The sequence below is a fragment of the Zonotrichia leucophrys genome, chromosome 29, assembly GCF_028769735.1.
Source record: "Zonotrichia leucophrys gambelii isolate GWCS_2022_RI chromosome 29, RI_Zleu_2.0, whole genome shotgun sequence".
NCBI classification, from domain to species: domain Eukaryota; kingdom Metazoa; phylum Chordata; class Aves; order Passeriformes; family Passerellidae; genus Zonotrichia; species Zonotrichia leucophrys.
In genome coordinates this window covers 3,107,153-3,119,276 of record NC_088198.1, presented here as the reverse complement: position 1 = coordinate 3,119,276, position 12,124 = coordinate 3,107,153, and the positions used below count along the sequence as shown (strand labels likewise).

The window sequence follows — 12,124 nt, the reverse complement described above, 5'->3', positions numbered from 1 at the left end:
GCTGCGGCTCACGTCAGCAGCTGGAACAGCCTGCGAGGACCCACGCAAGGCCGGCCTGCGAGGACGCTGCTGACGGCAGCCCAGCAGGGCAGGGTGGCAGCAGCAGAACAGCTCCGAGCCACCAATCAGCCCCCAAATTTGGGGCTGCCACTCAAGTCGGTGCCCGTTTTGGTATTCACCTCCCATTTCTGAGGGCTCTGGGAGAGCAAGTTATCACTTGCAGCCCTTCTGCACGATCAAGGTGGTGACAGAAGGTGTTTTTGTTTTAAAGCACCCCAAAACCAGACATGTTTTCAAGGTCTGAGGTGGTTTAAGGCTGGGATTTCGGGAGTGGCAATAGCTGGGTGAGCAGCACAGAGCCACACTTGCAGAGGGAGGGAAGTGAGAGGATGGATGGTGCCACTTGTCCCTGCTCCTGCCACCACCCCCAGAGCCCCCCGGGGCAGGGGGACCATCCCTGCACAGCCTGGCCCCTCTTTAGTGGCCCAAAAGTGGGGCCAGGCCCTGTCTGAGCTGCTCCGCTCCCCGAACATTCCCAAGTGCATTTCTGCCCTGCTGACGGGTTAAAAATAGAAACCATCAGTATTATTGTCCTGCAAGCAAATATAGAAAGATCACATCCTCCCTGCTGGAAAACGACACAGCAGGGACCTCTCCGAGCCCAGCCACGGGGAGAGCTCTATTTCGGGATGGGGAACTTGGGAAGTTTGAACAGAATCCTGAAATTCGTGATGTTGGCTCACTGCAGCGTTAAAGATCCATGGAAAACTCGCCTTCCCCCTGCTCTCCCGGGTTTTGTTCGGGATTTTGGGCTTGAGGAGGGTGCTCAGGCTTGCACGGCGCTCCCAGCGCTGCCCCAGCGCTGCCCTCGCAGTTGGGAACGGCCCCGATCCAGTTTGGGAGCTGTCTCGTCACCCCCGTCCCCGCCAGCGCTTCCCGGCTCCCAGGGAGGCGCTGCAGCAGGAAAATCCCATCCCTGCCCTGCTTCCCAAAGTCCCCGCAGCCGGCACAGCCCCGCTCCAAAGGCGGCTCGCAGGGTTCCCCAGAAAGGGAAGAGCCAGCCCTGACCCCACGGCAGGAGACGCCCTGAGCCTCCCTGACCCCTCCTTTGCTCCCTTCACCCTTTCCTAGCACTGACCCCTTCCCTTCTCCCATCCCATTCCCTTCTCCCATCTCTTTTCCCTGTTCCCATCCCCTTTCCCTGTTCTGATCCCTTTCCTTGCTCCCTTTCCCTTCTCCTATCCCTTTTCCCTACTCCCATCCCCTTTCCCTGCTCGCTTCCCTGCTCCCATCTCTTTTCCCTGCCCCAATCCCCTTTTTCTGCTCCCTTTCCCTTCTCCCATCTCTATTCCCTGTTCCCCCATCCCTTTTCCCTACTACCATCCCCTTTCCTTGCTCCCTTTCCCTACTCCCATCCCTTTTCCCTTCTCCCATCACTTTCCCTGCCCCAATCCCTTTTCCCTGCTCCCTTTCCCTTCTCCCATCCCCCTTCTCTGCTCCCATCCCCTTTCTCTGCTCCTTTTCCCTGCTCCCATCCCTTTCCCTGCTGGCTCCGGAGGGAGGGAGGGAGGGGGCCCTCATCCTGAACCTCGTTTTTTTGGAAAAGGAAGATTTCTACGCAATCCCGGCCTTTCCTTTCCGTGTTTGCGCTGAGCGCTGGGGCCGCTCCCACCCAGCTGGGACCCGGCTCCAGATCCAACCTTGTTCCTCAGCAAATCCCCGGGGAGGGGAGAGGAATGCGGCAGGGTCACATCCAGCTGCTGCAAAGGGAGGGGGAACCCAAACCAAGCCGGCTCCAAACCCCAAAACTGACCCCAAAACTCCCCCACAGCACCCCAGGGACGGCTCCCAAACCAAACCTGCAGGCCTGGGAGGAGCTGGGGTGCACAGGTCACCCCACCACCCCAAAATCTTCCCTCACAAGGATGTGGGGCAGGGAATGCTCAGAGCAGAGCTCACTGCACCCCCTCCCCTCCTCCCCACAACAAAACCCACGCCCAGAACCAGAAGTGGTCAGGAAAAACCCGGCAGTGCCTCCACAACAATTCCAGGCAGCTCCGTCCCCAGGAGGAGCCGGCTCTGCCCTCGTCCCCCCTCCAGCAGAGCCCCTCGTGATCCCAGCCAGGTGCCCTGGGCCATTCCCTCATCCCTCATCCCGTTCCGTGCACATCCCAGCTGGCATTTCAGCCCCCAGCCAGCGCCAGATTTCTCTCTGCTGAGCCAATGCACTTGGAAATACATGACGACTTCAGCAGATTAATTGGAAACACAGCCTGGGTGTTGCAATCCCAGGAATGACTCCAATTTCAGGAACAAATGTTTTCATAGAATCACAGAATCATAGAATATTCTGAGTGGGAAGGGACCCACAAGAATCATCCAGTCCAAGCCCTGGCCCTGCACAAACAGACCAAAAATCCCACTCTGGGCATCCCTGGGAGCATTTTCCAAATGCCCCTTGAGAATCTGGCATAACTTCACCAGCTTGCTGAACATTTCCAGCTAAACTGGGACAGACTCCTCTCACACCTGGGATTATTCTTTTAGTGTGGCGTGCTCCAATTAAAAACCTTCTCAAGAAGATTTAAGGCACACCACGGAACAGGAGGCAAGAAGAACAATTTCAGTTTGCTTTGCAAATCTTTTAAAACCTCGCTGGTTTTGAGCATCCCAGGGCTCCTCTCTGCAAAACCAGACCCAAACTCTTCCCCCAAGATCCTGAAAATCCCCCAGGGCTGGGAGATGGATGAGGGGTGGAGACCAATCCTGTGCTTCCATATTTTCCACCCCTCCACAGAAAAACCTTTCCCCTTCAGCATCACTCAACCTTGCTGTTTGCTGCCAACCTCTGCAGCCACTCCCACCCTTCAGAGGCTGAACCTGGTGATTTTGGAGATCTTTTCCCACCTTAACAATTCCACGATTCTCCCCTTGCTGCCAAGAACTGGAAAGCCCTCTCGTGGTGGGCAGCTGTGCACCGAAGCTCAGGGTGATAAGGGAAGGGGAAAAGCTGGTCTATCCACCCTGAGAGCCTGGCAGGGAGCTCTGCTTTGCCATCCCACTGCCAGGGCTCCTGCAACCCAACAAAAATATCCTGTGTGGGGTGTGGAAGGGGCTGCTGGAGGGGAAAATGGGGAGCCCAAGCTCAGCTCTGAGGGTTGGAATGGCTGCAGAGCTTGGCAGCAAACAGGGATGGGCATAGAAAGGGCTGGGTGATGCTGAAACCCCTGCAAGGGGAGAGGTTTTGCTGTGGAGGGCTGGAAAATATGGAAGCACAGGAATGGGAACCTTCCTCCACCTTCCTCCATTGTCATTCCTCTCCCAGCCCTGGTGGGTTTTTGGGATTTTGGGTGGTGACACCAAAGAGGGGGATCCAGAGGGAGGGATGGGCTCTGGAGAGGCTGTGGCTGCTCCTCAAGGCATGGACAGTGAATCCCTGCCTGGGTGAATCCCTGCCTGGGTGAATCCCTGCCTTGGAGGGCTCTGGAGTGAGGAGCACAGCCCCTGCCTCGCAGGCCCCCATGGAGGCCACGATTGCAGCGAGATAAATCCAAATCCCATTTGAATGTTCCCAGAGCACTCAGCTCCCACAGCCTGGCTCCCGGAGCTGCACCTCCTCTCTCTCCAGCTGTTTGGCTGCTCCTCTCAGCCCAGCCCTGCCAGAGCTGGAGCCCGAGCCAGCAGCAGCACAGGCTGCACAAACCCTCCCTCCCTGGAGCCTCCCCTGCCCCATTCAGGCTCAAATCCACCGACCCAGCCCCAAACCCAATTCCCTGCTCGGCCTTTGCCTCATGGAGCTCTTTTTGTCCTGCACGAAAGCCACAATTCCCAGCCAGACCTTTGGGGTGGGATTCCTCCTCCCTGCCATGAAGTCAACCTAAGTCAGAGTGTTCCTGCTGTTAATTTGGGTCATCTGACAAAACAAAAACCACCGGGTTTTGTGGTGAGATGTCACTCTGGGAGCTTTGCTCATCTCACTGATCTTTCTTTGGGGTGTCCCCATGACTGGGAGATCCATGGGATCCAAAAAGATCCCAGCATGGGGATGGGAACGGCTGCCCTGAGCTGGGCTGTGGGGTCAGGCTGGCTGGACAGTGGGAGAGCTCCGGCCAAGCCTCATCCCTCATTCCCAGGGTCAGGAATGTGCAAGAGCTGCTGCAGGGGGATGACCACAGAAGCCACGTGGACAGAGGGAATGTGGGGAGGCTCTGCAAGGATCTCTGCACGCCAGGAGACCCAGGAGGAGCAGGGAGGACGCGGGGATCCGTGCAGATCCAGCACACGCCCCAGCTCCACAAATCCTTCTGCAAGTTTCTCTGTCCCACCTCCAGATGTGCCAGCGCCCCGTCCTACACCCTGCGCCCCTCCCAGGCACACCCTGCACCCTCTGGGCTCTCCTGGCACCGCGTCCCAGACACGTCTGTGAGGGGCTGGGCTGTGCTGGAGCCGATGTCCCCCCATGCCAGCACCCAATTCCTCATCCCAGTCCCCACTGCAGACCCAGCCCAGCCCCAGCTGGGACAGAACCTCCACCCAAGCACAATGCTGTGACTAAAGCAGGCTGACACCCCGAGAATGCAGCTCTGACAGCAAGGTCCCACCAAGGCAAAAACAATCCAAACCCTCCCAGTTCCCTGCTCGCTCTCAGGGCTTCGTCATCGGCACTGATAGAGATCCACAGCTCGCAGCACAAACAGGGAGGCGGCCAAGGAACCCGCAGGAGCAGCAACCGAGACTCGTGGAGCCCTGGCCAGGGCCAGAGGCAGCTGCAGATGCTGCTCCAGGGACTCCTGGGCTGTGATTTGACACGAGCCCTGATCAGATGTGGCGTCACCGGGATGGTTCACGCAGGAGGGACGAGGCCAACGCACAAAGCACAGCTCAGCCCTGCCTGCAGCACCTCCTGCTCTGCCAGAGGAGCCCAGGCATTGAGTGTGCTCTGCCTTCAACCAGCCTGGGCTCCACCATCGCCTCTACCTGCCAGGCAGGGCCCCCTTCCTGCAGCTTTTCAGCCTTTCTCAAGTGGGGAGTGCAGCGCTGACACTGCACTAAGAACATCAAAGTCACCGCTCCTCACTCCCACCCGATGTCCCATTTCCTCACTCCCACCTGGTGCTTTTGGCACCACCCAAAAGCACAGACTCAGCAGAAGTTCAGTCCTGCAGGGATTTTAGAGGTGTCCCAGGTGCCCTGTGTCCCTACAGGAGCTCTGTGTCCCTAAGGTGCTGTGTCCCTACAGGAGCTAGGTGTCCCTAAGGTGCTGTGTCCCTACAGGAGCTCTGTGTCCCTAAGGTGCTGTGTCCCTACAGGAGCTCTGTGTCCCTAAGGTGCTCCATGTCCCTGCAGGTGCCCCGTGTCCCTGCATAACCCCAACTCCAAGGAGCCAGCCTGGTTTAGGAGCTGACCCTCCATGCCTTAACCCCATCTCCAAGGAACCAGGGTGGTTTAGGATCTCACCCTCCATGCCACAGCCCCATCTCCCTCCCTCTCCTCCCCCACGGCCCCAGGCCCTTTGCTCACACGGTTCCTGCAATTCCTGGCCCTCGGCGGCTTCGAGGCTTCCGCCACCATCTGGGCTCCATTTAGGGGAGCTGATGTTTTTCACAGGGCTGTAATCTAAACTTTGGGATTGAGTTTACATCTCACATACCAGCGTCTCACCGCCGGGCCTGGTGGCTGCCAGCCCTGTGCCGGCGGCCCCGGGCACCTGGGAACGGTGCAGGGATCCCAAATCAGGGATCCCAAACCCACAAACCAGCAGGGATCCAGCCAGGCACTGACCCTGCCAGTGGGTGAGAGCTGTGGGAGCCCAAGGAGCTGGGAATGAGCTCAGCTTGCCCTGGGAGGCTGCAATGGGACACAAAGCCCCACAGCAGTGTCATCCATCAATGGGAGACAAAACCTCACATCATCCAAAGCCCCACAGCAGTGTTATCCATGGATGGGAGACAAAGCCCCACAACAGCAGGAGACAAAGTCCCAAATCAGTGTCATGCAAAGCCCCACACCAGTGTTATCCAAAGCCCCACATCAGTGGGGGACAAAGCCCCACATCAGTGTCACCCAAAGCCCCACACATTCATCAAAGCCTAGTGTGCCAACCACACATGTCTTCCACCTATCAGTGTTATCCAAAGCCCCATCAGTACCCAAAGCCCACACATGTATCCAAAGCCCCACATCAGTGGGGGACAAAGCCCCACAGCAGCATCATCCAAAGCCCCATATCAGTGTCATCCAAAGCCCCACAGCCGTGTGATCCAAAGCCCCACAGCAGTGTTATCCATCCCAGCTGCAGGAAATTCCCCAGCCCGGGCAGCCTGAGATGGGAGCACAGGAATGAGAAGCAATTTGGGAGCAGGGATGCAGAGCAGCAGGTCCAGCCCTGCTCGTGCTCCAAGCCCAGGGTGACAGACCCACCTCAGGGCCAGCCCTCAGGTGACAATTGGCACCCCCAAATCCCTGCCAGAGCCCCCCATGCCCTCCCCAGCCTTCCTCCACCCTCCTCTCTGGCTGCAAGGTGGGCAGAGCCGCAGGCAGTGTCCAGAGGCAGCCAAGGTGGCTCGATCCCAGCCATCCACGAGGCTCAGCCAAACCCAAAAAATAATGTTTTCATACTTTGACTTTTCAGGCAGGATTTAGTCATTTGTGGACACGAGGCCTTGGCAGGGCCGCGCTGCCTCTGCTCACCTACCCCAGCCCGCGGCTGTTTACAGCGGCAGAGCCTCGGAAGGAGAAGGAAAATTGGTGTTTAATCCAGGTGAATTATTCCTGCTCACTTTATGGAGCCTGCAGCTGGTGGGGAAGGGGGCATTCAGCATCCCTGCACAGCCAGGGATGGATTTTCCTCAGGAGATGAGGCATCACAACACAGCCCACCCCACAGCTCCACAAACGCTGCCTGGACAAACCCAGCAGGACTTTTGCCCACCTAATGGCTAAAAAATGAGTTAAGGGCAGAGGAGCCAAGCCCTGGCTGGGCACACTGGTGGTAAAAGGCAGAGAGCTGCTCTGCCATAGAGAAAAGCAGGTTCCACCCCAGCCTGGTGGGGCTGTGCAGGCTCTGTTTGCTCAGCCTGGCACGGGGCACTCTGGGCTGCCAGGGGTGATGGATCCAGGGGATCCAGGCCCCTGCTGGCTGCCAGGGCATCCCTCAGGAACCCTCCGTGCCCAGGCTCCAACACGAGCTCCTCACCTTGGTGTCAGATCCAAACTTCCCAGGCACGAGCCCAAGGCTTTATCTGCCTTTGTCCCCTCCCTCCTCCCATGTTTGTTATTAAACATTTGTTACTTGTTATTAAACTACGGCCACTTATCTGCAAATCCGGCCTCTGAAACCAGCAAAGCCACACCACTGAGTGCCACGCTGTGTCCCACAGCCCGGGGGAAGCCAGGAGCTCATCCCCACACACCCTGTCTGCCCTCAAAGCTTATTCACCACCAGGATCCCACCAGGATGAGGATCCCACCACGATCAGGATCTCACCAGGATGAGGATCCCACAATGAAGATCCCACCACAACCAAGATCCTGCCACCATGAGGATCCCACCACGACCAAGATCCCACCACAACCAAGATCCTACAATGAAGATCTCACCATGACATGGATCCCACAACCACAAGGATCCCACCATGATCAGGATCTCACCACGACCAGGATTCCACCAGGATGAAGATCCCACAATGAAGGTCCCACCATGACATGGATCCCACCATCACAAGGATCCCACCACAACATGGATCCCACTATGATGTGGAGCCCACCACAACCAAGATCCCACCATCACAAGGATCCCACCATGACACTTCTGCATTTTCACCCAGCAACCAAACCACCCAAAGCATCCATAAGGCCAAAGTAGCCAAGTGGAGCAAGTCCTCCTGGAAAAGGAGCCATTCCAGAGTGGAGCTTCCCAACCAAGCATGGGATGGAGACAGGAGGGATTGCAGCCCTGGGATCAGCAGCACAAACCCATGAGGCTGGCCAGTGGCAGGAGGAGCTTTCTGAGGAGCTCCATGCCCTCCAGGCACTGCAGCAGGAGCTGCACAGCTGTCCTGACTGGGAAGGACAGATAAGGCTCAAATGATTCATTCAGTGCAAACCTTTATTTGCTCTTGCTTACCCAGAGGAGCCAGCAGCTGCTAGCGCCAAACTGGGCCGGCTCCCAAGCGCAGACAAAGGCCTGCAAAAATGGCTTTAAGGAGGAACTGACTGCTCAAAAAAGCAATCCTAGAAGAGGGAGTTAGAAAGAGGGAGCGCAGCGCGGCGCAGGAGGAAGAGGAAGCCAGAGAGCACCTAAAAATAAATGTTAAAAAAAGCAGCGAGGCGCAGGACAAAGGCCCGGGGCGCACGTGACCGCTCCCCGCAGCGCAGGCAGGATGCGAGCTCGGAACACAACACTCCCTCCCCAGCAACCCCACGTACAGAGCCCCGAGCACCTCCCAGCCCGGCCAAAGCCACCACGGCACCTTTCCCACCCTCAAAAGGGCTTTTTTCTCCGTGCCATGAATCCCCCCAAGGGCAGGATGCTGGCTGTGCCCCAAGATGGGCATGACCCGCGCCGGGGTGGAAATGCATCAAACGCAGGAGAGTTTGAAAGTGTTAAAGGAATTGAAAGGAAGTCTGGAAAATGAGGTTCCTCCCAAGGAGCACCCTCAAAACCAGCCAAAGTCCTGTGGAAGCACAACTCCTGCATGCCCCCAGGCAGTGCCTTCACCAGATCTGAGCAGAGCTGGTGGGGCACACTCTGAAACAGCCAGAAAATGCAGCTGACAGAGGAGCCTGTCCTGTGCCTGCTGCTGCAGCTGGGACCGATGCTCTGGCTCCTCTCCTGTGGCTCCAAGGCTGCAGAATGACCTGAGATGGGGCATCAACCCTCAGTGCCCTGAGCCTGCCCTGCTGGTGCCCACCAGACACTGGAGAGCTCCACCCCAGGCCCAGGAGCAAATCCAGCCTTGTTCTCCGTCCCTGAGCATCCCTCAGGATGCTCCCTTCACACTTCCCCCAGCCCCACCAGGGCTCACGGCCGTGCAGGGAAGGAACAAACACCCAGAGAAGAGAGAGGCACTTACAGGACGGGCTGAACATCACCAGCGCGGTGCAGATCTCCAAGCCTGAGAACATCCAGCGAGTTCCGCTGCCGGGAAGCCGCAGCTCCGCATCCCACGTTCACTTCTGCTTCATCCCTGCCGCCCAGCCCATCCTCAGCAGCAGGGAGAGCGTCTGAGCCGTGCCGAGCTGGGTCAGACGCAGCTGGGGCGGTGGAGGAGCCTCTCAGAACTGACTCATCCCGTCCCAGAGCGGCTCCTCAGTGCATGCCCAGCCAGCCGGGGTCCCTCAGAGCTGCCCAGCCGGGCTGTGCCCACGCTGTCCCCTCAAAGCCACCCTGGGACAGGATCCCTGCATGGCACTGCCTGCTGCTCCTCACGCCGCGCTCCCTGAGCTCATGACTGAGCAACGCCGGCGAGCCAAGAATAGAGAGCTTGAAGTGAAACCTCCCGGGATTGGCAGCTATTTCGGGCGGCTCGGCCGCCGGGGCTGCGTGACATAAGAGGATATAAAAGAGGAAACTCTGCACAACAACTCTCACCTCGCCGAGACAGAGCCGGGTCGCGGCAGGTAGGGCTGATGGGAGCGCCCTTAGGGGAAGCCATCACTGTGACAGCCCCCAGCCCCAAGGGGCAGCACTGGGACCCCTTTGGGGCCGTCCCCAACCCCAAAGCCCCCCGAGCATCCCCAGGGCTGAGCCCGGAGGGAAGTGCAGATCTGCAGCCCAGCGTGGCCGCGGCTTCTCCGCAATGGGATGAGGCCAAACCCCAGCACAAACCACCCCGAGCCCAGGCTGCTGCCACAGGTTCAGCCTGCCCAGGCACCTCCATGGAGCAGGAATTGCAGAGGTGCTGCTGTGGCCAAAGGAGCTCAAAGGGAGCTGACAGGACTGAGGCACCCCGAGCACCCCCAAAGCCCAAATCCCAAAGCCCAGATCCCAAATCTCAAAGCCCAAAGCCCCAGTCTCAAATCCCAAAGCCCAGATCCCAAATCTCAAAGCCCAAAGCCCCAGTCTCAAATCCCAAACCCCAAATCCCAAAGCCCAGATCCCAAATCCCAAAGCCCAGATCCCAGATTCCAAAACCCAAAGCCCAGATCCCAAAGCCCAAAGCCCAAATCTCAAATCCCAAATCCCAGATCCCAGCTCTGCCCAAGCAGCCCCTCAAGCTCCTGGCTCAGCTCACCCCTGGAAGGAAAGGCTGGGATTGCACCCAGCCACCAGATGTGGGGTGGAAAGATCTGGTCCTGGTTAACAACCAGATTAATGCAGGGAAATTTCAATGGCGATTCTGGGAGATCTCTGCAGTCTTAGATACCGGGAAAACAAACACACAAGCTGCAGTTTGTGCAGATCAAACCCAGCACCTGAAACCAGTCCCTGCCAGTTCACAGAGTGTCCATCCCTCGTGATGCCCCTGTGCTCTGCCAGCTCACTCACATCCCAGAAATGTGCTTTTTCCGGGGCTTTTTTCAGGAGTAAGTCACCAGCACAGAGTCTACAGTGCTAATTAGGAAGAAATTCTTCCCTGGGAGGGTGGGCAGGCCCTGGCACAGGGTGCCCAGAGAAGCTGTGGGTGCCCCTGGATCCCTGGCAGTGCCCAAGCCAGGTTGGACATTGGGGTTTGGACACTCTGGGATAGGGGAAGGTGTCCCTGCCATGGCAGGGGTGGCATTGGATGAGCTTTAAGGCACCTCCCACCCTAAACCACCCCACAATTCTATGAAATAGCTGAATTCCCCAAACAGTCTGTTCTAAAAACACCCTCCAAAACTCACCCAGGGCACGAGGGGGAACAGGGCACCTCTGCTTCCATCCCTCACCCCGACAGCGACAGCCAATTCAGGCCTTCCAGTTAAACCCAGCTCCCAAAGGCTGCATAACCACCACGAGGCACAGACCTGCTGAACGTGCAGCTCCATTGTCCCAGCACTGCTGTCCCCGTGGCAGCAGGTGACAGGGCCCTGACAATGCCAGGGACTGTCCCTTGGCATGGGGACCCGGCACTCTGTGCCCATCCTGGGAGATGGAAATGCCATTTTGTCCCTCTGATGTGAGAAACAAAATATGGATTAGTTCTATATTGCACACAGAACTAAAATATTAGTTCTATATTGTTGTATAAAGACATGGAAGCCAACGGTATAAAGTGTCATTGCTAACGTCCTTTAAAATTGACTTTTCTAATCTCTTAACTACATTAGCAACATAAGCAGAACCTGGGATTAAATTAAGAGGTTGTGGAAAGAGCTGAAAAGCCTGAACTACAGCAGCAAGCTCAACAATTTGAGGAGATTCTTCTATTATTTGAACATTAGCATTAGTTTTTTTGGTTCAACCAAGTTACAACTGATTTGTGACTTTTGCCAGAGCAAAAGTGAAGACAGTTATTGCGCTTAAAGGTTCTTAACTTAGGTTTCTCTCTAAAACTCAATTTTCATGGCAATAATTTGTGAGTTGGGTAATGAACAGAACACCTGGGAAGTCAAACAATGCATTCTGCAAATTGTCAGAATTTTGTATTGCACCCCCAGGCTACAAATGAGAGTTATCGTCAGTGCATCAAGCCCTGGGCAAACCTGGGGAATTTACATGAGCCTTGAAGTTCAGGAAAGCATAAGGGAGGGAAGAATTTGAAAGAGCGATCCTGGCTTTGTCTCCAGTGTTGCAAGGAAGTTCTCCACATTTTCTGTGCTGCCCAAGGCTCCCCTTACGCAACAGCAGCTGACGAAAAAGCAGCCTCAGCATCAGCAGCTTTCCCCTCCCTCTGTGGGAGATCCTCCCTCTGTGAGATCCTCCTTCCATGGGAGATCCTCCTTCTGTAAGAGATCCTCCTCCCATGAGAGATCCTCCTGTAAGAGATTCTCCTTCCATGAGAGATCCTCCTTCTGTAAGAGATTCTCCTGTCATGGGAGATCTTCCTTCCAGGGAGATCCTCCTTCTGTAAGAGATGCTCTCTCCATGAGAGATCCTCCTTCCAGGGTAGATCCTCCATCTATGGCAGATCCTCCTTCCATGAGAGATCCTCCTTTCACAAGAGATCCTCCTTCTGTGGGAGATCCTCCCTCCATGGGA

At 56.7% G+C, this 12,124-nt stretch overlaps 1 protein-coding gene across 1 annotated transcript in view; it reads right to left on the bottom strand.

Annotated features, from left to right (window-relative positions):
• HDAC7 (histone deacetylase 7) overlaps positions 1-9,427 on the bottom strand; it is a 40,854-nt gene extending 31,427 nt beyond the window's left edge. The window contains exon 1 of the mRNA XM_064734985.1: positions 9,075-9,427. Within this exon, the coding sequence (XP_064591055.1) occupies positions 9,075-9,126 (52 nt within the window). The 5' untranslated portion in view covers positions 9,127-9,427. The remainder of the gene's footprint in view (positions 1-9,074) is intronic.
• Positions 9,428-12,124: the final 2,697 nt, after the last annotated feature.